The sequence below is a fragment of the Platalea leucorodia genome (genome assembly GCF_965183815.1).
Source record: "Platalea leucorodia genome assembly, chromosome: 7".
NCBI classification, from domain to species: Eukaryota; Metazoa; Chordata; class Aves; order Pelecaniformes; family Threskiornithidae; genus Platalea; species Platalea leucorodia.
The window spans coordinates 64,560,492-64,585,620 of NC_138829.1; the positions used below are offsets into that span (position 1 = coordinate 64,560,492).

A 25,129-nucleotide genomic window follows, 5' to 3' on the forward strand; every position below is an offset into this window, starting at 1 on the left:
ACTGTCCACAAGGTAGTGATTCAGTGCATTAGTATTAATGAGTAAAGCAGATGGGGTGACTACCTCTGTGAATGACTGGTAGTTAGTCTAGTTTCACTTCTGACTGTTCATACTGGTAAACTAAATGTTTGTAAGACCATTTAGTGAAGCTGCAGTCAAGTGATATGAAATGGTCTAGGTTCATTAAACTCTACTGCTCTTCAAACGAGGGAAGCTGCATCCAAATAAGCCACGTTGTTCCCAGCAGACAGTCTCCTGAGCTGTGCCTGGGAACTGCTCATGTGAGTGCTACTTGGCATAGGCCAAAATGGGTCAGGGATATTTTAACAACAGTGTAGGCATTTCCTGAGAGCTTCCCTGCTACCATTTAGTTTACTAATACAGATGTAGTTGCCAAATTATTGAAAAATGAATTCTGTTGTTAATGTTAAAGAAATATAATTTTTAAAGTTCGTTTGTTCTTAATAATCTAAGATAGGAATGTCATTTTTATTTCCTTTCCACGTTTTTTAGGAATTTGCCTGTAATTATACTATGTTGTTTAAAAATACAGTGAGAAGGCAGGGATACAGTATAAATTAAAAATAATTGTTTTTAAGCAGAAAAATGGTGGGAAATAAAGCAACTATTGTGGAAAAAAATTCCTGAAGATTTACAATTGGTAACCCTTTGCATAATTTTCACATGATCTTGCTTTAGGTCTCCATGCCATTACATCTTCTTTGTTTCTCTGACACTTTCACCTCCCAATTACCACCTTCTGCTTCGCTGAGTAACTCTGACTAGTGACTCAATTTCCAGAATATCTTTGAGATATGAGCAATTCCCTCTTTGTCTTGCTCCAGTCACCTACCTGACCCTGAAGTATTTCTCTGGTCTAGTTCCACCAAGAAATCATTGTGCCTCAACAAGCCATATGGCCACAATCAGTTCCACTCCCCATCCCAGCTTATCTTTATTACTGGTGGAGGGCAGGGCAATAATTCCTGTTCTTGCGGTATCAGACATTAGGAAGGAGAACCAAGATTCTATGGGTCTTACTCCAGCTCCAGGGTCATACCCTCCCTATCCTGCAATGTCTCCTGGTGTTTCTTGATTGTCTTCTATGGAAGAACCTTTTCACTGTGAGCAGAAGAATCACATACTCAGGGAAGGATGTCAGAAGGCAAACCAGACTGCTTTTGTTTTACTGTGCACCAAGCCTGGAGATCAGCTCACCATTAAAAATCATATTTAGGCTGTTCCAGTCTCAAATTAGCAATGCTTCCCTGTTCATCAATCTCTTTAGAATAAATACACCTGAAGGACTATCAGGAAAAACAAATCTATTTTTTCCTTTTCATTTTTTTTTTGTTATAAATCCACATTCTAGCATTAGTTAAGCACAGTTCTTGAATGGTTTACTTGACTAGGAAGAAGAGAAACTATAGGAACATTCATGACCTATATTCCTTGCAGTGATTCTGTAAGTGGTGGTGTTTCTTTACCAGTGCTTCCATTATGGTTTTCCATTTGCTGTAGTGTGTTTAATTTCATACCTTATAAAACATGAGAAATTTTTATTGTATATCCTGTTTTGCTAGCCTTATGTTGGTCATTTCTTTTGATTACTATCAGCTTTTATTATCCTCTGATGCTTCGACATGTATTGCATTTGTTACTGTATGGAAATGGAGCCTTACGGAAGCCAGACAGACTGGGCCAGATTCATCCTTGTGTATGGATGAATTTACACATAGGAATGAATTTGGCCCAATTAATTTTAATTGCTGTGTTGCTCTACTGTAGATTAGAAATAGATTAGATGTCTAAATAAATGGATATCTTTTCTGAGGAATTAATTTAACCCACTCTCTTCAGAGAAAATTACTTTAAAAATCGACCAAATAGTACCTACAAAGCTATTAACAAAAATACAGTATAAAGAGGAACACAAAAAACTTAGTGTATGTGAAAGAAAGGATAACAAATAATATTTTAAAAATCAGTGGCATGTGTCACCACTGAATAGAGTTTCTTGTGAATATATTTTCAATCACCCCCTCACAAAAGAAAGAGAGATTGGTAAAATTCAGAAACTTAAATACATTTTACTTAATTACCATGTGGGAGTCATTGTGATAAGATATTACTTAGGCCAAGATGTTAATAGAAGTAAAAATAAAGTGTTAGATGCTTACAAAAGTAGTTAGGAAAAAAACCCTACAGATACATGATCTTAAAGTAGAAGTGAATTCATCATACTTCAAGATATTACAACTGCTAATTGATACCGAGGAATTCATAATTTTTCATTATAAGATTACTTACATTTTTGTGGGAAGCATGGGGTATTAATGTGCATTACTTTCACTAATCTAAATCAAAGTCACCACTACTCCTTGGAAATAGTTGATGCACTTCTGTTTTTTACCAAGTACGTTGCAATTCTTTTATTTAGGTGTGTCAAATACACAAGTTCTCTCCTGATTGTTCGCGCAGTATGTCATTTTTAACAATCCTAGAACTGGAATGGATGAGGCTGGCTGGCATCTCTGGAGATGGCTTAGTCTAACCCTGTCCTGCTCAAAGCGGGGTCAGATAGGGCCGGTTGCACAGGGCCGTGTCCAGTCGGGTTTTGAGTATCTCTGCAGATGGAGACTCAGTAGCCTGTCTGTGCAACCTGTTCCAGTGTTTGACCACCCATACAGGAATTTTTTTCCCCTCAATTTAGGTGAAATTTCCTGTATTTCACTTTGTGTCAGTGGGCACCACTAAGGGGAGCCTGGCTACGTGTTGTTTGTTTCCTCCCCTCCACCAGGTATTTATACACATTGATAAGGTCCCCTCGAGTCACCCTTCTCCAGGCTGAACAGTCCCAGCTCCCTCAGCCTCTCGTCACATGGCAGGTGCTCAAATCCCTTGATTATCGTAGTGGCCCTATACTTTGAACAATGCTGAATTGAAAAAAAACCCAATACTTCTGTTTGAGTTTGTATTGCAATATAGCTTTCAAAGTTTTCCTTGTTGATTTAAAACCATGTTATGCTGGAAAGTGTTTAAGACCATAAAAGGAAGCCGACTTCTACTAGTGGCTTTACAAAGAAGACTGAACACTTTGCATAATAGACTGCTTTTGTTATGTAACAGGAGAGAATAAATGTCTGTAGGCCTTATTTTCATGATGCATACACTAGCACTGTTGCCAAAGTTTAAGGAGGTCCTACTCTTTCCTGTCTCCGTCCACTTACGCATTTCTGCCCTGTGCTCCTCTATGAAGGTGCTGGGACAACTGGTTGTGGAGGCTGTGATTTAAGCTGTCTAGAATTTTTAAACAGGGCCCGTATTTTGTTGCATTGCTGCGACCTGAGAGCGCGGCATACTTGGTTTAATACTACAGTAAGGACAAATAAGCAGCCGGGGCAACGAGGTACAAACATAGAGCTGCTGAAACTACTGTATTGTTTTGAAACTGCAGCCAAAGACATGGGCAAGTACTGAATAGCTGATGTGGCGTGCGTACTGCATTAATGTACGTGAACATCCTACATCAAAGGAATGAGAAAATGCAATACTGCACTGAGTGGTAGTGCAGGAGGACAAGTACAAACCACAGGCAGCATTAGCATGTTAGGCTAGGGTCACAATACAATGGCAGATTAAATTACATGTTTAAGACACACAACAAAGGAAAACTTGAAATCAGGATTTGAAAACAGTTAATACATTTCTGCAAACACGTACGTGAAAGTTCTCCTAAATATAAGGGACAGCATATGAAAATATGTTAAAATGCTTTTTTGATAATCTAAGACACAGGTGGAGGTCTTTGGAATGAGGTGCTATCTGGAAATGGGAACTGATCATTAGATATGAAATACACAACTGAGAGATTCTGGGAATGATTTTGCATTTATGCTATTAGGATAAAAAGCATTTGGAGAGTTGTTTTGTACATGCTAGTTATTATCATTAAGTATGTGCTTCATTTATGTTTCTAACAAACAGGATCAAAAATTACAGATGCACTTAACAGCAAAAGAGGAGCATCATAAGAAACTGAATGAAGTTGAGAAGTGTTATGCTACTATTGCATGTCAGTTTGGAATCATCAAAGGTGTTCATGGAAAACTAGAGCACAGTGGTATGTATGTCTTCAATGTCCTCCAGCATTTGTTTGTGCTGTGTTTTGACAATACTGAATTGGAGGCACCTGACAATTCAGAAAACCAGCAGCTACCGTGTGCCAAGCATCAAATATACCAACTGATAATTACTGTATGTCAGTAGCTTCCTCAGTGTTTCTTTCTGTGACAGTGCCAGGTTAAGCAGCACAGGCCCTGTACCTCTTCTGCTCTTTGCTGATACACTACTACAGTTGTGTGTGTGACCGTGTGACCACAGGGTAAATTATATTGAGGAACTGATTTGTGTTCAAAACAATCCAGCAGCAGACCCACATCTTCCAGAAAAAACAAACATTAAAAACTTATGCTTACTTTGGATCAGCTTCCTGTTGCCATTCAGCATAATCAACATAAACAGTTGCACCTGCTGAAATGAGGGGGTGAAAGTAAAGTAATTAGCAAATAGGGGAAAATGAATGCTCTTTGAAGTAGGTTTAATGTTGGGAAATGGACAGAAAACATTAATGAAATAACAAAAATTCTATCTTTCTCTAAAAATAATTAAACTTATCAGAAAATTACAAGCAAAGCCTTAGTTAAAAAAACAAAACTAAGATTAAGAGTTAATGGAGAAGTGATCCTAATAAAGTAACACCAAATGACACTAAAAATTAAATTACAATTTAAAAAAAAAAAAAGCAAACCAACATACAGAAAAGTCTTAACTCGTTGTTTGAGGTATAGAACAACTGGTACCACCTGATATAATCCTCCAGCGTAGTATCACACTCTACAGAAAAAGCAGTTGAGTCATATTTGCAGTCTTAGTCTCCTTTCCACAAAGATATTTAATTATTTTATAAATTATATACACATACATTGCAGTTATAAATCAGATATTCATTCAAATATGAAAGTATATATTAACATGTTTTAACTTCTGTTTGAAGTACAAGAAGCGATACAGCTCAATAAGAAACTAACATCAGTCAATAAAAGACAAGAGACTGAAATAAGTAATCTGAAGGAAGTAAGTATAGTATGCATTTCTGAATGTATAAGTGGGATTCTTTGGGACTTCTACAAGCTGCTGTGGTATTTATAGAAGTAGTGGACTAGCAGCAGAACTGTTCTTTGTTCTGTGACTAATGGCTAAATTAGTCTTATGCTCCCTTGTTATGCACAGATACTTCAGATGAACGCCAATGAAACTTTGAGCAGCTCTGTATAGTCCTTCTCGTTTCTTGTTAATTATTAGCAAGCTCTCTTCTTCCTGTGCTGTGTTGTCATTGCTTCTCCCATCTAATATGGAAAGGTAGCAGTGGTGGTTTCAGTTTAGTCAAAGATAGAACAGGAAGAGTAGTTGCTGTAGAAGCAAGCTGCTAGCTTGAACATAGGATAAAAAGCGTAACTGAGTCTCCATCAGAAATGGGAGATTCTTCCTGAATCTAGTGTTGGTTTTTGTTCTTAAGAGCGCACACAGCCTCTTACTGTTGAGATTCTTTGGAGCGTGATGCCTCTAGAAGCCTGACTTAAAATTAACTTTTATCTTGAAATAGAGGCAGTTTAAGATATTTTTTTTATTTGTTCCGTTCTTACCTTCTCTAGTGCTTTACTTAATTTTTATATTTATTACATGAAGATATTCTAGCCACAGTAAAGACTAATCATGAATTCAATCTAGATTTGTGTAGTTACATACTAGAATATAACATGGCAAACCTCAGTGTCAAAAAGATCAAGTTTTGAAGTGACTGTTTGATCTCAAAAATTTCAGAACTCCTACCATCATAAAAACAGACTGAGAAACATAATAACAGTAAAGCAGAACACTGGAAAAATTCTCAAATTAATTTCTGAATCACAATTAGGTTTCATGTCATTTAGAAATGTTTATTTAGCTACATAGTTCAAATTACAGGTTATGTATATATTTATATATTATATATAAAACTTAAATATATTTATCTGAAATATTTGATGGATGGAAGAGCAACAGAAAAATATTGGAAGTTGTCAGTGGTGATAACTTTCCTCTATAGAAAAGCCATATTTCTTAGAATGCTAATATCATCATAGCCATGAAGGTCTGACGCCAACTTTTTGTCTTGTGTGCATTGGGTACACTTCAGCTGTACAATTCCTTTTTTTAAAGGAACTGTAATTTTTATGTCACGAAAAGAGAGACATTAATCTAAAATGCATCATATCTTTATTGTAATATATTGTAAATAACAAAATTTAGGAGTTCTAGAAATTTTTAAGCATCACAGTAAATTTGATTTGTTGCTTTTGATTAAGAAACAAAGAATAATTAATTACTTAGAATTCTCTGAGGGTAAGTAATTTGAGAGGTAAGAAAAGAAAAATGTTTAAGAAAATTTTACATAGTGAAATTTGTGAGTAACAGAGGTGTGCAAGATAAACTGATAGTGATTTATGTACTCCAGTAATCAAACATATTGCTTGATCCATTTTTTTTTCAGCTGTACTCTTGATTCTTAAGGTCATGGGTGATGAATTTTAAATAAAATACTGTTAGATAAGCAGAAGAAGGGGCCAACTGAAACTTAATCTGGCTTTCTCAGTTCACCAGGAAATGCCTTTATCCTGGTTACTTCTGAATTTTTTATTGGTTGTTTAGTATTCGACCGTCTCATTCTGAATGTCAGTGGAAAACTGAACTGGCATTTAATTTCTTAGCCTTTTAATATTCACATAGTGCTGCAGTACTTTGCTGTGGCAATGCCTTATTCTGAAAAAAAAAAAGTAAAATGGGGGTTTGTTTATTTGTAAATATAGTGTTATTAACAAAAGTTGTATATAATAAAGACATGCCTTGTCCTTAAAAAGCAGAATTTCTGTGAAAACAGTTAAAAATGAACAATATAGTAGAAAAATACAGCCCATTTTTCAATATTGCCTATTTCAACAGTTTGCTTATCAAATATTTCTGGAAAGTTATGTAGTGAGAGAGTGCATATCTGAACTATATCTGTAATGGCGCTTGTTCTGTTTGTGAAGGGCTGTGGGCTCATCTTCTGGGTCACTCTGTAAGAGAAGAGACAAGAAGTGCTTGGACCCAGTAAGAGGTGCCCTGAGCTAGTTTCATTTCATTGTGGTTACCTTGTACTTAGCCTAACCATTGCAAAAGTGATCTTAAAGCAGTCAGGTGTTTTCCCTTGTTGGGGAATGTATCTGTTGTAGAGCTGAAGGGACCTACAAGAGATACAAGGCAATGAGAAAATTTTGATATTTAGAAGAGTTTGGAAGAGGGATTACCAGGCTGTTTTCACTTGCTACATAGCTGAAAGAAGTCACGATATCTGCAGCACAAGTTGGGACAACTTACAAAGCTGGTTTTATCTGCCTTGGAGACTTGACTGACCTCTAACAGCCCTGACAACTTGTGGGTTCAAACTTCTTTCCTCTATAGCCTCAGTGCTGGAACAGGAATGACTATCCTTAGTACTAAAATCTTAATTTGGCTGTCAGCTCTTATCACAGCCATTACTTTGGCTCAGACTAGGATGATCTCACACATTTGTTCTGAATGGGAATATGAAGTTAGTGAATGCTATTCAACATTTATGGACAAAAGTAAACTAGTGAAACTATGAAAATGCTTGCATTGAAATCTGACCAAGAAAAGCAGCAGAATGAAACAAACCTTTAAAAAACAGCTCTGCTGCTCAAGGCCTGAAAGATCACAAGAGAGTTGCACTGATCTTGGAAAAGAGCAAAAAGATATAATTGTAATTTTGGATACACTTAATATTTGTGTAAGGTATCAGCACTGTCTTGGGAAGCTGTTACATCTGCCTGCGCTGCCTGCTTTTCCAGTCCCATATCACCACTTCATGCTGGCACGTGTATTTGTGTGGCCTTGAGGGAAAGTAGAATGAAAATTTCATATTGATCAAAACTACATTTTACAAAAAAAGTTTTAGCTTAGATCAACTGGCAAAAGGAAAATACGTTTAAGGAGCAGGACTGTTTCTTCTGTGACACTCTTGACTTACACTGGCTCGAAGTGTTTCTGAAACCGTGTCCCTAAGCGTTGGCTGCTAGCAACACATCAAAGGAATGGGTTTAAAGCCTTATCATTCTTCTTAGCATTCCCCAAAAACTGATAAAATTATTTTCCAGATTCAATTTAATTTATAGGGTTTGGAGTACTACTAGTTATCTTATTAATGACAGAAAGCTCCTAGAAAAATAAGCAAAAACTCTGGGGGTGAATTTTTTTTAATTTCAGAGTACAAGAAAATATACATATTTTATGTATAAAATTATTTTATATTATTTTCTCAGCTACATAGCTTGTGCTTTCACTCACCATGGAAAACTTTCCCATTATTTTTGGTGATCTGCTTTGTGTTGGGTTTTGGTGGTTGTGTTTTTCGTGTGGGTTTTGGTTTGGTTTTGTTTATCCTGCCTACAACTTTGGTGCATTAGCAGATCTGGGTTTGGTTCCAGATGGATTATACACATCCACCTGCTATATACAAAGAAGAAAATCCAGTCATCTTTTCTACCTCAAGGACATGATTTACTTTTAGTATGACTTGTTCTTTCTGCGTGACAAAATAAGTAGTAAGATTTTTCTGCACACAGTAAACTCTGATTTTTGCAAAATATATACTATCAGATCCATAGCAGGCTTTTGCACCTGCTTGTGTACCACACAACCTGTTAGCTGTGTTCTGTGTACCATTAATCTCGTTCTCTGTAAAGGCTGGTACAGGGCACCTTTTCACTTTTACAAAGTTAAAACTGCTTGCACCTTCTGCCACTTAAATGTAGGGACTCTTCTTGCATATTTCATTACAGAGCCTTCTAGTGAAGATATTACGACTAATATATGTTGTTGTTGCAAAAGATGGAAAAGGCCTTACTAGGTTACAGAATATCACAATTCTAAAGCATTGCTGCCTTTGGGTTCTATAATTGATTCTGCAGTTACACTTAGTACTTACTAGATCATTTTAGATTTATTTATGGCTAAAATACATGAGAAATAAAGCCTCTAGCAAAAAAAATGATTTATTTAAAAGTAGTACCCATACTTGTATTTTCTGTAAAACTTTGTATTTGTGAATTTCAGCTACAACATAATCTTCCCTTTTTCTTTTGTACTGTTATATGATTTTGTCCAGAACAGTTAAACCATTGGCCTGTGATAAGATGGAATTCCAGTTTTGTGAAGAAAAGTTAAACAGACCAAACTTAGTTGTTAGATAAAACTATTACCATTCTGAATGCTTGGTTCACCACTATGGCATCATGAAGAATTCTTGATACTATCTGTGAACAGCATTCATAACCTCTGCTATTTGTCTGAGTAAACGTCAGAGTGCTCAAGGAGAGAGCGATATTAAACAGACTACCTTGTACCAGAATGGGAGGGGTGGGGGAGAACAGGGCACAATATTTATGACTCCAGGAACTATAAGTTGTAATTTAATGAGATCAAAGCATTTGCTGTTTATTTGCTGCACTAGGAGCTTGGAATAAACTGGTTAGAAAACAGATACAAAAAAAAAAAAAAAGCAGGATATTTAAAAGATTATAAAGACAATAAAATCAAAGGCATATTTTAGATGGAAAATCATGCTGTAGAAGCCTCTAATATAAAATTAATTTAGCATTCTCCTGAGATTAAGTAATTAATGTTTCAGGAAAAGCAAAGATCTTCCAAATTTATAGCCAGTTCCTGTTTTTACCAGATAGACACTGTTCTTCCTTTTTTCCCCTCCTGATTCCCAGGAACATACACAGTAGTTATAATAGGTACTTTATTCCTATTGTATATCTCAGTGTAGGAGGTTTTACCAATACCAACTCAACGTCCACTTCTAATATACTTCTTGGAAGAGAAAATAACAAAATGCTTAAGTATCATAAATACTTCAAACAGAGTAAAATTAGCACAATAACATTTTACCTCTGAAAATAAACTTTCAGCCACGTGTGACAAGTTTAAAGTTTAGCAAGTCAGTCTTACGAATTTCAGTTCCTATAATTTATTCTGTTGCTTCCATACATTATTTAAAAGTAGGGCATGACTCAGGATAGTTTAAAAGATTTGTCTTTGTTTTGAATTGCAATGCCTATACTGGATGAACTATTTATACGTGTTTCCTGTGTTAAGGAACTGAAGAAAGTAACTACAGACTTGATAAGGTCCAAGGTCACATCTCAGTACAGGGTGGGAGAAGAAAACATCAATCTTGCAGCAAAGGAAAAACAGTTTCAAGAACTGCAACAGAAAATCAGAATGGTATTTTGGAATTTAAACAAATTAAATTTTTGGTGAATATTTTCTGTTCCTAATTCAGCAAACGTCATGGCAGTGATCTCTCTGATGTATACAGATTACTGATTCCTTTCTACTAGCTGCATATACAATATAACAAACCTATTGCCAGAACGACCTTTTCTAGGGAAGTAAATATGCTATGAATATAAGTATAATTTTATAGTAAAAAACCATATGGATAAGAAGACATTTCAAAATAATTCAGTACCTTTAAATAGCTTCATGATGATTCACGATATCATGTTAATACAATATTACTAAAGAAAATAGACAGTAATTTTAAATGCCTTTTACTGTTCTTCATGCTCTTTTTTTAAGGAGACAGCAGTTAGTAAAAAAGTTCAAGAAGAAAACGCTCACATTAAAGAAGAAAAGCTGGTGAGTTGTTAATACAACTTTGCTATTTAAAAATCACTTAAGAATATATGTGCTGCATTTTATGTTTAAGTTTCTTAAATTATTATATTAAAGTGTTAAAACTAATTAAATTCACTTGTTTACTCTTCAGAAATATTTTAATACTAACATAAATGGGATCTTACTCCTCAGTTTTTAGAAAGTGTATTAGCAAAACAAAGTATATTGTTTGACACTTTATTCCAAGTCTTAACTTTTGTCTTTGAATTCAGATGGGAGAAATTTGGTGTACACATGAAATAATTGTTTACGTATCGGTTCAGTACAAATAAGCAATAAGGTTTGCATAACATGCTTGCTCTTCTGCTTTCTGGTTGCCAGCAGTTTACTATAATACTGCTGGTATTGAAACCAGGTAAAATTGCAATGATTCGTCAATCATATACAAAGGACATAGTGTTCCATTCACACAGAACATATACATTTAGAATATTAAGCTACACCTATACGTAGCTGAACAGAGTTAAGACTGTCTTCCATGGCAAACTCAGTTATGTTCCTGAGCAAATCCTGATATTCAAACCAAGGTACATGGAGTCAAGTATCAAACATAGCAAAAAAATTATGTTCCCTGTAATAACAGCATAATACACTGCTTTGCAGAATATTAAGTGTAAAAAGTGCGGTGGTTTTTTTTTTTTTTTTCTTAAACAGTTGCAGGATTTTCATTCTGCAGTTCGTTAAACCAAACGTGTCCAAGAAGTATATCACTCTTGCTCTCAGGGAGGAACAAAAGCAGTAGCATGCTTGTATACCCACTGAGCACTCACCGAAGGCTAATCCGGCAGTACTCTTCCCATCTGTAAAAGCCTGTTTGCATTTTGAATTTGTTTTTTAAAAACACTTGCCAATAAACACAGGGAAAAAATGAGAGACTTACTGAGGCCTCATTACTCCCACAGCCCTGAAAGCACTAAAAGCATTTATATGGAGATGCTTGTAGCGTAATTCATATGCATATTTGATATGTATTATCTAAGAGAAGGAGTCTATTTTGTTTCTCTGTTTTGTTCTGTGTGAATTGCTAGGGGTTGGTTGGTTGGTTTTAACATACGCAGGGTTTTGGTATAAATCTGGGGAGGGCTCTAATACAGAGATGAACTTCATGTTTTCTCCAAGAGCTTGGGTTAGAAGACCTGGATTTCTATATTAGAGTGCTACAAATTCACCATCTGGATTAACTGAAGATGTTGGCTTTAGTGGTTCTTGGACTGAGGCTGGATATACTATCTAAATTATAGCTGATTTACACTGAACTACATGCAGAGAAGCAATCTTGTCCAGTTGAGTGAACACTGTACTAGATTTAAAAGACATGGCCAACTCTGCTACCGACCTGTCAGATGACACTGGGCAAGCCATTCCACATCTCTGTCGTTCAGTTTTCTAGTTGTAAAATTGAACTAAAGATAAATTAAGCTTCAGTGCAAAAATATTATTTATCTTTGCATAAGAGTATACATACATGAAAAGGAATGAGAGTACACCCAAAATAACTATTTTATTTTTAGTAGATAGCTATATCTGTGTATACAATAGAACCAAAAATAGATAAACTTGAAAGTTCTTTGCAAGTATATGAAAGCACTTTGTTTTAATAATATGTTCTTCTCAGTATATTTTGAAGCAACTGAGCACATTTAAGACTGTCTTCTGCCTGAAACTCAGGGGTTTTTTGCTGTGCATGTCCTTTAGTAACGGCTATTCTGGTCTTTAGGGAGTAGAGATTGGCTTGGCTAGATCGTTCCCTCTGTCTTCGAATCTTTGGAAATGTTTTGTAGTGTTTAATATAAAATGACTCTCTGTCTCCACTCCATCCATGTTTTCAGATAACTGCAACAAACTTAATGGCAGCACCCATGGGTTTGTAAATCTATACCACCTTAGTCAGCTCATTTTGGGTGGCTCTTTTTTAAGAACTTACTCTTCTTGAAGCAACAATATAGTTTTTATGACAGTACCACAAAAATTCAGATAGTGACAGCAAAATCTGATGTACTTGCACCATACGATGCAAAGCTAACGTGTCATCGTTCACATCTGTTAGGATTTAATTCAGGAGATACAGAATAGTGTCACATAAGGGAGATCCATTAATGGAAGTGATTACTTGCCTGTCATATGTTTTCTCTGGGATTTTCCATATTTTCCAGAACTATAATATGGTACCATAAAATTATTCTGTTAGATTAATTGAACTCACAGTGGGGTTGGATTTGATATATTTTATTCAGATTTGCACTGAAGTATGTCTAAAGTATCAATGGATTGTTTATTTTAATTATAAGAAAATTCTCTGAAAAAGAGTAAGTTATAATAATGTTACCTTCTCCAAGGCAAAAGGCCAGAAAAACCTGGAGTTGTTCTGATTTCTTCCTACAAGCCCTTCCCCAATGTTGATGTTGGAGTACATTTTTATATACATGATTTCGTAAACACTGGCAGAATAAAAAATAAATATGTTAACCTAAAAGACATAAATTATCTAATGTTTAAGCTTCAGAAACAAAATCTTATTCGATATATCCTAATTTGTTTGTATTAATAAGGAAATTCTCAGCTCTCTACAATGTGTGCAGGAGCTGCTTCAGCGAAGAACCCAAGCGAATGTTAGAATGGAAAGTGAATTAAATGCACTGAAAGAAGAATATCAGGTCAGCTTTTTCTTGATTAGACAGGCTGCTACTCTCTGTTACGTATTTTTTTAAGTCCAGGGCTGTTAAAGACATCTGTATGCTTTTCAGAACTTTTGACCTCACTTCCATTGCTCCCTCAGCTCCTTAACTGTCAGCATGAACCTTGAAGCACAGTCTGTGGTTTCCCTCTTTTCGTTCTCCCCCTAAAGTAAATCATGGTTGCCATTCATATCAGCCATTTCTGGAGGGTAAAACCAGAACATATTGGGGGTTGCTTTCAAGTATTTTGAAACCAAATGATTTTGACTTTTGTTTCTTATAATTTTCATGTAGGTATAAATTTCTTTTCTGGAAAATACTTCAAATTTCAGATCTTCATAGCCAGAGCTTGTCCCCAGTTTTATTAGAGCAGAGGGCCTAAGAAAGAGTACGAGCTTAGCCATTTCTTGCTGTGTTGTCTGGTGTCATATTTATGCTAGAGGTGGTAAGTAGTCGCGCTGGAGAGTGTGGAGTTGCAGCATTCCTCAGTTCCTCTTTGAGTGTGTAAAAGTGGCTCACAACAGTTTAGACTGTAAATTACACTAGCAGTCAGATTGGCCCAGAGTGCACTAAAGATTAAGGTCATACCTGTTCCAGTCAGATGTGCCATGCAGAGTTCGGGTACAACCATTATCAGACTATTAATAATTATTATCTACTATTTGTCCATATGTAACCACAGCTATTCCATTCTTTGCTTGGCCTATGAGGCCAAGGTTTTGAACTAGGATCTCAATTAATTTCAAATTAAACTTCCTGTGTGCATGTATACTTTTGTTTCTAAGTAAATGCTTCTATGCTAAATTGAAATTAGATTAACTTCACATAAGCCTTTATTTTGTCTTTTAATAGAGGTAAGCAGTTTACCTTCTGCCACAATATAAATACATGAATTTTGTATTTTGATGAAACACGTAAGATTAAAGATGAGTTATGTTCTCCATCAGAAACTAGCAAAAATTTCACTAGGAAAGTACCTGCTTTGTAGTACTGGATAAAGCTGTAGTGACTGGAAGAGAAAGAGAAGTCACTGACGTCAGATGTCTAGGTTCTTGTATTTATATTGGTCTAGAGTGTTGGATTTTCATGACTTAAAATTCTTTGATCTCTGAGTGCTCTAGAACCAAGAGCAGCTCCTTCTCAACCTGGAGAACAGTCCCACCAGTTCATTATGAATCTTCAGAGTTCTCCAATTCCTCTTTCGTATACTGGCTCTTTAAAAACAAACAAACAAACAAACAAAAAAAAAACCCACCAAACGACAAAGCAGAGTTTAATGGGAAAAGGTTTGTGTTTTTCTTAGCGTGTTTGAAAATTTTTACAAAGACTAATTTAACAGTCCCTTGGCTGTAGAATTGCCTAAAGTAGCATGATTTTCTGTAACCTCTGTTATTTATATGTTGGGTCCTGCTGGATTACTTGCTATTCATACAATACTGTTTTTTGTTACAGTAAGAAGGTAATGTGCATTTTATTTTTTAAGATGATTGAAATTACTTTGTAAATTAAACCAGAAGCTCAAGATAATTTAATTGGTATATAACCTTACTGATGATGACTTTCATAATACAGGAGACCCTTTAGGATCTTTGTGTCAGGATTATCGAATAACAGGTGTATTCTAAAAGTGCTTTATTCTGATAGTATTTCTGAGCTATTGTTTCCCATCTCAGGTAAAGTTTATAGTATGCCTTAAAGCTCCAGCTAAAACTGTGAATGGTATCTGTGAATCTTATCTTTGAAGACTTCACATAAATGTCTACAAGTGTAAGAAAAGTATAGCTTGTTTTCTTGTTGTTAAGATATGAGTACTAGTCTCTGTTTTGCAGCCTGTGCAGGCCAACAGTTGATTTCTGATTGTAATTATACTGATTCTGATTAGAGAGCCTGCTTTGACTTGGGTCCTGTTTATATTAGGCATTGGGAAGGTATTAATGTTTTCTATTTTTCTAACTACAGGACAAACTATTTCTAGTCATCAAAGCTTCAGTGTAGTCTTCAAAGGTAATTTCTTGCAGGCATAGGTACTTTAGATGAAATTGGTGTTACAAGACATGGATAACTAGTAACAGGCTCTTGATTCAACCTTTGAAAGCTCTGTTGACTGTACGAGGACTCCTCAATGCTTAGTTTGATGTAAATATTCCTTCTTAGTCTTCACTGTGGCTCTTAAGATCAGCTAAGATTTGATCTCAGTTGAGCTTTGTGAGAGCATTCTGTGCGTTCTCAAAACCAAGACATTCTCACTTGAGAATGGCAATTAAAGGATTCATAACACTTATGTAAGCACATGAGTGATAAGCTTTCAAGAGATCACATCTGGAAACATAAAAGTGGCTAGATATTTTAATAGATGTATTTTTTTGTAAACCCGATAAATACATGCCTAAAATGCAGCGATTCCCTTAAACAGCATGATGTAAATACAATGCTATATTAGCAGCGAATGCGACATGTTCTTGTTCTTTCCATATGAACTCATGGGGTTATTTTGATTTGTCATAAATGTCTGTCTGTTTAAACAGTAGTCATAAAATATTGTTGCTTTTTATAGCTACTCATGTGGCTGATAGTTTGATACAATTACTGGGATATTCCAGGGAATGAGACAACATTAACTGCTTATTTTGCAGTGTCATTTTTTTAAAGCAATAAATGGAACTTGTAAAATAGGGAGCTGAATATATAACTGAAAGGGTCTACCCACTTTTCTGCCAATTTAAGAGCTATTGCTTTTGTCTTTATTGATTTTTAGAACCGCAATATGATGAATGGGGTCTGAAGGTTATGTATTATTCTTATGCTCTATCCTACATCCCTGTCAAATTTGTGGACCTCGCTCATCAAGAAAAAGAGTTTCTTCAGAATAATAGAAAAATTGAAGGAGTGATTGTAGGGTCCCATGGAAATATTTTTATTCTTATACTCACAAAAAATTACTGCTTATTTTTGGGCTTGAGATGACAGAATACTTAAACTTGCAAGGTAACATTCAAGAAGGATCATACTGTCCTGTCTCATTCTACCTATGCATATTTAGTGCTAGGATACTCATGTGCTTATGAGTTCAGAAAAACAAGTTCTTTAACAGATGACAGAATGCTTTAGAATGCAAGGAATTCAGGTATTCCCCTCTCTGTACAATTGGCTTTAACATATGATCAGTTCTATTCACCTGCAACTCCTGTTGTTTTGCCCTAAGAGCTATGCTGTGACTAACTGCTATATTCCATCTCAGAGGAGGTTGCATCTGAGATGCAAGTAAAAGCATCCTTGGAGTTAGAGCAGGTTTATCAAAGAGAGGAGGTCTTGGACTCCGAGTTGATAGAATTTAATGAAAGGTGCTACATCAGAGTGCGATTATTCAGACAATGTATTGTTGAATTGTCTCATCTTTTTCATTATATAATCTGTCACAGAAGATCCATTATATTCTTATGCAAAACTTTTTCCATGTGTATAAAAATGCAAGGTAGTCTGAATTTTCATAGTGTTAATACCTGTAAAATACATTTGTATTAATAGCGTAGCTAAATTAACATAGGCATTTTAAAATTGATGCTAAGTGAATCAAGAAGTAGACTCATTTTTAGGTAAAAGATTAAGTAGAAAAGAATTGCTTTCGAGTATCGCCTCCATAACTTAACATTTTTCAAGTGGACTTTCAAAGAAGCTCAGCAGAGTCATAAATATGTAGCTGGTCATATAGCTACATGCATTAAAGTTATGTTTACATTATCAAATATATTTGTGTATCTATATAGTAGATAATGGATGCAGTAAGTCCTTTATCTTCCATACTGTTTGCTATAAAAATGTGATAGGATAAAAATTCCAACAGTACCTGAGATGTGTGTGAAGTTACTGTTGATTTACACAAGACTGCTTTAATTTAGCACAGTAAAACTGAGTTAACGCAAAAATGTTGCAAGTACTATTATGATAATATAAAACTTAATATTACTGTTATTTTAATGCACTCCTATTCTTTTTCAGCGATCTAATAAAAATAAACTGAAGGCTAAGCAGATGTATACTTCATGTTTCAGTAGATATGTTTTAGAATTTAAAGTTTATACAGTTTATAAGATAGGTTAAGAAACAATTTAGGACAGAAACACTGATCAGAAAAATAAAAATATTTTCTTTGAGTATACAGTAGTCTTTAAGTACAATGGCTCTAGATTGTGCTACATTTCATATTTCTCATCTCTGGACTTTATATTACTTTCTCAGCACATTAAAACTTATGCAGTGAAACTGAATAATGGCAAGTGTTTTTATACCCTTTTATAGCCATTTCTTTTTTCATAACCTCCCCCTGTTTCCTGTTAGCTAAACTATAAGCACCTTTCTGTTAATTTATGAAAATTATTGTTGAGATAGCACATTATCACTGATCTGTATGGCACTTCCAGCATGTTAGAAGCAAAGGTCCAAGCAACATAAAACACATCAAAATTCATTAATGCAGTATTGATTATTTTTTGGATAATTAATTTTATTGCAGACCCTTGAAAGAGATAATGAGCTGCAAAGGGAGAAGGCAAAGGAAAATGAAGAAAAGTTCCTTAATCTTCAGAATGAGCATGAGAAAGCACTAAGAACTTGGAAAAAAGATGTAGGTTTATTAAATTAAATGTTAGAGTATTAAAAGGTTTTTGAAATAGTCATCAAGCATTTCAGTTAATTCCTAAAAGCCAAGAAATATTGCAGAAATAATACATTAAAAACAACAAATTTCTTTTCCAGTAATGCAGACTCTTCTCAAAATGAATATTTTTAAAGGGTAGATTTAGGAGAAATGTTGACTTCTGTGCTCTAAAGGGTCAGTGCACTTCCTTGCAAGAGCCAGGGTATTAGGTGTTTCCTTGAATTTAGCACTTCAGAATATTCCAGAATTACACACTTGCCATTATCCAGACATGGAAGCTGATACAGCTTTTAAGTTACATTGAGTTTTATGTATTTTTCAGAAAATTTGCAATTTTTTTACACAGCTTACTCAGAGAATACCAGCATTTCTAGGCTGCACTCTTGTACCCTGAAAAAACTACCAGTAAACTGTCATATAGTAAAAAACGACTGTAAAGTCACATAGACTGACGTGACACAGACTAACGGTACTTCTGAAGGGCCATATGCCCAGGAAAAAAAAAGCAACCTCAAACTGAATTGGGTAGAGATACTGAAGGCTTGCGTTAAAGCAGAGGTCCTGATTTGACAGGAATTATTCAACATGGACTGTGAGGTGAAAGGGGACAATAAAACGTAATAACCTGCGTGTCCTCTCAGTGAATTCACCTCTGTGTACACCTGAACAATAATTTGCCTTCAATATTTGCCATTCTTTCTACTACTTCATTATCTTAAAAGAATACTTCAGTAATTATGTAATCCAGAATAATTAGCAAAATATTGTAGCTGTGAAAATTGTCTGCAATAATAAATGCATGTTTACAAGTAAGAAAGATTAATACTTCTTCAATAAGACAAGATCTGTTTAGTGTGTGGAAACCAGACTCTAAGTAGCATTTGTTTAAGTCTGTCTTTTTTATTTCTCCATAATTGGCACCTACTGCCAGAAAGGTTTTGAATTTGGTAGGTAGATTCTCAGGGAGGCTGTGGGGAAATACTGCAAAGTTGTCCTCGCAATCCTTTTGTCTAAGGCTAACTCTTCTGAGTGCAGCCACTGTGGAGATGACTGCAACCATGAGATTACAAAATAGCTGAACTGTTCTGATGCTCACTGCCCTGAGATTTGATCTCCCTGATTCCTAGGAGAGTCTTATACCATAGTTTCCTGTATAGATATAGGAATTGGCCCTGGTTATTTCTCAGGAAAGTTTGCAACTATTCTTTAGAAGATAACTTTTTCTTCCATGTTTCTGCTATGGCTAACTAGAAATTTGGTCTCTTAATATCTTAAAGTATAGCAGCATCATGGATAACGTTAACAGTATACACTACTCTGGAAATATTTGTACATTAAATTAAGGTATTTCTGTAAAATTGCCCTTCTGTTCTTTTCACAACTTGTATTTTTGACCAGCCTTTTTGTTCTAAATACACAAATATAATTGTTACATACTCACTGAAGAAGCATTGGATACTTGAGGCTATTTACAGAAGCAAAGTGCCAAGCAAATTATTTGCTGTTGTAGTTTCTTGACAATGTAGGTAGAGAATGAATGTTGACTAGTGTGTTTATCTTTGAGCCAGAAAAAGGAAGAAAGCTACCAATACAAATCTCACTTTTTTATGCATTGCTACTTGAAGTAAATGATGAAAAAAAACCAATTAATAAAAAGTATAATCTGTAATGGAAATGTGGTTAAAATTTTGGTTTGAATGAAAAGGCTCAAAATTATCTCACTTTGTACAATGAAATTCCTTAGCATCTATACTTCTTGTAAGGATTTACTTTAATTTGCTAAGCTGTTGATACCCCTGTAAAATACTGGTTTACATATTTGAACGTGCAGTAAAGATCTGTGTTTGTGTGCTCTGTGTACCCTCAATAATTACAGGAGGAAAATATGAGAAGAGAGATAGACACTATTAAAAATGAGCTGAATTCCCTTAAAGGAGTTTGTAGACATCTTGAAGATTATCATCCTCCTCAGGGAAATCAGCATTCTGAGCAAGTGGAAAATCTGCAGGTAAGTGTCTCTAATAGCTGCAGTACTTCCCATTTCCTGTAAAAATATTAGAGAATGAGAGATATGACACTTTTTCTAATCTGGCTGTCATGCCCACTGATCGTCCTTTGACATTGATAAACCTGAAAATTTATCTGATGTAATCAGTGATCCAAGATCCCATTAAAACTTACTGTACCCAGAGAATGTTCCCCTTTCTTCCAGAGGGGCACTTATATCATAGAAACTTGAGAAGTTCATTACCTTATTAATAAATTTATACATAATAGATAGCAGTTATCTTAAATAATCTATCTTTACTAAATAGTATTTCACAAACGTATTTTGCATGGGTGTTTCTCATACTGTGGCAGACTCATTGACTTCATACGTATATAAGTTACTTGGAAGTGTGGAAGTAAATCCACTTGTACTCAGAGGAACTAATTTCAGCCCCTGTAATATGGGACAGATCAGAAGATTCACTTTATCAACACATAGATTATCTAAGGTCTTCAGTTTTAGTTTAAAAAAAAAAACCCAACCTTTATTTCACTTAGTGTCTTTAATAATCATCAAAGGCATAGCAAGCTTAACAAGTAATGAATGCAAGACTTTTAAAGATAAGACTTTTACGCAGTGCAGACTGAACTAGAATTGAGTTTGCATTGCTGGGTGAACCAAATCCACGTTCGGCTCTATATTCAGAGCACATACGAGAAGCCAACAAGTGGTTAAGCACATGAAGATGGTCTTTTGAAGCAAAAGGAAGAGCAGGGAACCCTGCAGCTATGTGTTATCCCTTACTTAAACTGAATTGCAAATTTATATTCCAGTCTCTTATAAGATTGAAAAAATGGGAAGTCATAAGCCGTAAGAAAAACTTTCCCTGCACATTGAGTGTATTCCGTTGTTCAGTTGAGTATTGGTTATATCATTTTTACATTAGCTTTTATGTCCAAAGAATGATTTATCCTTCAAAGAAGGGAAAATTCATTTTGCATGTCTATGAAGACACTAGGACTGTAAAGGCAGATTTTTTTTTTTGTTTGTTTGTTTTTTTTTTTTTAGAACTAGTCTATGAATTGTCAGTAAAATGACAAACTATAATAATATTTTTAGAATTTGGAAGAATTAAAATTAATTTCTTCACAATACATGTATGTATGTTTGTAGCTCACAAACATACATACACACGCATATATGAATATATAGACATACATATCTGCTGATGCGTGCTTAATAATGCGATGGAAGTTAGACTTGAAATGAGTACTCGTCTTGCCAAAGCTGTATGAATTCTACAAGGTATAATGCAAATTGTGTAACTTTTAAAAGTCATTCTTTGAATGAAAATGAAATATGCGTTACGTTTACGATGCAGAATCAATGCACACAATCAGTCGATCATGATAAACAGTACTTGTGCTTACTAAGATAACCCTATGTGTTTGAAAGTAGATAAGCTTAAAGCATATGCTCATATATGCAAAAAAAAAAGTCTGAGATGTCTTCTAAATATCTATCTTACACTATCTTATGGCAAATTGCCATACCACTTCGTGTTGTATGATCATAAGATTTCAAAAGCTAGGCAGGTTAGGCTGAGTCAAATCTCCGCTGGAACACTGCCAGGGAATTATTGGAGCTGCAGCAGATCATATTGATTATTCTAATTTGTGGATTTTCACCTTGTATCCTTAATGAGTCAGTGTCTAGTAAAACATAAAAGGGCAAGGTGTTGGCGATGATTTAGATCATGACTATGGCTCCAGGTGTTGCAAGGAAATACGCATATATATATATATATTTTTACACTTAGCGCCATCTGAAATCCCTGCAATTATTTGTGGGGCATGAAATTTAGAATGTATGTAAACTTCTTCATACTGATCACCTGTGGATTAGTAATTAAACAAAGGCCTTTTTTAAAAGAAAGGTACAATGTCAGACCTCATTACAGACTCAAATTGCAATTTAGTTTAACTGTACCGTGCTTCACATTTAGCTTAACAGAATTTGTAATACAGCTGTGTACCATTAGAGAACAGGGCTACACCTAGCAGTGGGTTATTGTGATTCTTTTGTGTGTGTATGTACAGGGAGATCTGCTTTTGAGAAGGTTTTGAATTTCATAGTATGAAATATTCTGTTGAGGGAAAGGTCATCTTAGGTATATATATGTTGCTTAGTTAGTTTTGACTAAATCATGGGGAAAAAAATAAAATCCAGGTTTGGTAGTTTTGATATGTACGCATTTTAGTTTATGCATCTTGGACCTATTTTTGAAGGGCTGAACAGCCATTTGAAGTTAATGGAAACGAGGTTTATTCAACCTATCTGAAAATCTGGGAAGGAATTGTGTAACCTTTCTCCCTTTCTAAGAACACTTCATCATGTTTGTTTCAGATGCACTTAGCAGTTCAGCCCATACCAACAAATGTGGTATATTCCACTTCAGTAGCTGATTTATACCTGTACAAGAGAGTAACGTGCACAGTTATATTGTGGTGTTTGATGTTTTTGTCTAAAGACACAGCCCCTAGAAGCAAGAGTTTATAAAAGAATTACAGCTTTCAGGAAAGAAAAAGGAAATTTCTCCTATTTGTATTTGAAAAGAAAAGCTTGAAAATGTGATGCCAAGGCTGTATATAGAATTAAAATTAACTAATTAAAAAATTAGAAAACAAAAAAGATGTAATATTTACAATTTCCAAATCAGAATGACAGGGAAGATGATAATAAAATATGAGGAAAAGAGAAAGACATCTCAATTGAAACTTCAAGTTGAAGGTGGAGTATTTGGCAGAGGAAAACTATTTTTAGGACCCTCCTCCATTCACCGTGACTCCTCCCTCCCCCAAATCAGCAAAGCTGGGATGATCAGGATATTTCTGTGACCTGTGGAAAATTGTTTCCTGCAGATTTGTATTCTACATCATCTACTATGCCACCATTGCAATAAGCCAAATTTTACCAGTGTTGTCTACACACCTCCCTCCATTTTGCAATATACTCTGTCCTCCCCGCACATCTGATGCCCAAGCACAGCGCTTGTAGCTCTCTCCCACAGCCCAGCCCTCCTTTTGCAACACCTCCAGTCATCCAAGTATCTTCAGCTTTTTCTCACATCTTTTATGGGCTAAGCAATACCCCTGCTCCCTCCCACATCTGCCTACTTTTATGGCCTATCTTTAGGGCAAGAGCCCGCATGTGCTCCTGCCTTCAGCTGCCAAACAGCTGATGATGATAAAGGATGCATCTTCTTTTCTATTTGGGTTTTTTTTTTTTCAGTTTGGTTTTTGGTGGGGTTTTGTTAAGGTGTTTCTTCACTATTCAGCTCCCAGTTTTCACAGAACTTTATCAAATGCAACTTTCAAAAATAAAGTCAAATACAGCTGCAGTAATAGACCAGTCACTTAAAGTTTTAAGTAGACACATCTTTCAGGCTTCTACTGCTGTTGAATTTGACTCAAAATTCAGGTTAAAAAGCCATCTGGGAGGGAATGAGGAACTGACTGACAGGAATTGCAAATTCACAAGCCTTATTTGCCTATGAAATGAAGTTGAAAACCCTAGGTGGTTTGTTAGGAAAATACAGTGTTATTATGTGTGTGTATGCCCGTGTGTTTGAGTGGAATTAGCAATCATGCAGGTTTTTTTCCGCATGTAATTACTGAGCAGGTCACTGATTTAGCCAGTAGACAGAGGGACTGATCCAGTCAGCACGTGTACAACACAAATTCCTTCCTCTGAGAAGTTCTGTCAATCTATGTAACTTTTCTCTGTGGACTGTAATATAGCAGGACCTAATTTCGTTCCTACTCTTCTAAGGTATTAGTCTGCTTTTTTTGTCCATTTGCTTTAACTTTGTATGCTTCAGGTGAATGGTCTTTAGTTTCCATCAGAATTGTAAAAATAATTTTAAATCTAAGTCCTGAACTTTAAATCTAATCAGTGACTGTAGTAGATTATTAAAATGTGTATAATCTTTTGTCCTTTCTTATGCTAGAGTGGTCAAGAACACTCAAAAGACAGTGAAGTACAGGCTATTCAGAAAGCAAATGAGTGTATGCAGTCTATAATAAGAAAAGCCTGTAATTTTGGACATGATGAAGAAACGGAAGTAAAGAACACAATGGACTACTCTTTAAGCATCGAGGAATTACAGATAGAACAAAGTAATAACATTACATGGATAATAGAGATAAGTAGTATTGTTGAAGAAAGGATAAATGTTTACAGATACAGTATATGACAAGAGAATGCTTGAATCCTGAATTAAATGGTTTTGTGCTAACAACAGTAAAATTCTTGGTGTCAGTAGTGGCAATCTGTGATAAATTCACAAAGCTCTGAATGAAAGGACAGTAATTCTAGTGGCTGCCCTGGGACATTAAGATCCGTGTGCTGTAACCCCACAAGCTGTTGCAGTACTCTCTCTGCATGCCAGTTCAAGTAGCAAACAGGGGTTAGGAAGAACTGTGATGTGTATAGAAGTGTTTGGAAGCAAAACCAAGGACTTTCCCATAAAACTATGAAAAAAGGCAGAAAGAGAGTGAGTGCGCTGCACAGGACAATGAAGGTCTGTTCATGTGGATAATTGTAATGCTTTTCTATACAAAGCACTAACTCCAGTAAGTAATTTTTTGAAGCCACCTAAAGGAAATGTACTCAGTCTCTAATGCTCAGTCTCTAAAATGTAGCAAAGATAAGTGGAAATTTAAAAGCTTTTTAAGGGCAAAGTGACAGCTTTAAAGGACCAATGCTCACAGCCTTTGCGTGTATCTTTCAGAAAACACCTTTCAGATACTGAAATGCATGTTATTCCTCACTGGCCCACTACCATCGAGTCATAGCATATTCCTTTTGGTATGAACATAGTCCCTTAAACAGTTTTGTTTGGGTTTGTTTTCCATTTAGCTAAAAATGCCACTTTCAAAACCAAAGACAAATAGAGTTGCAGTA

The 25,129-nt window shown here is 35.3% G+C and overlaps 1 protein-coding gene across 1 annotated transcript in view; it reads left to right on the forward strand.

Moving 5' to 3' along the window:
* Positions 1-25,129, forward strand: part of CCDC73 (coiled-coil domain containing 73) — a gene marked incomplete at its 5' end in the record, with an annotated part of 58,606 nt that overhangs the window by 24,131 nt on the left and 9,346 nt on the right. Inside the window, 8 exons of the mRNA XM_082317304.1 lie at positions 3,988-4,123; positions 5,057-5,136; positions 10,261-10,389; positions 10,747-10,806; positions 13,395-13,499; positions 18,031-18,141; positions 20,051-20,182; positions 24,174-24,342. Coding sequence (XP_082173430.1) covers positions 3,988-4,123; positions 5,057-5,136; positions 10,261-10,389; positions 10,747-10,806; positions 13,395-13,499; positions 18,031-18,141; positions 20,051-20,182; positions 24,174-24,342 — 922 coding nt within the window. The remainder of the gene's footprint in view (positions 1-3,987; positions 4,124-5,056; positions 5,137-10,260; positions 10,390-10,746; positions 10,807-13,394; positions 13,500-18,030; positions 18,142-20,050; positions 20,183-24,173; positions 24,343-25,129) is intronic.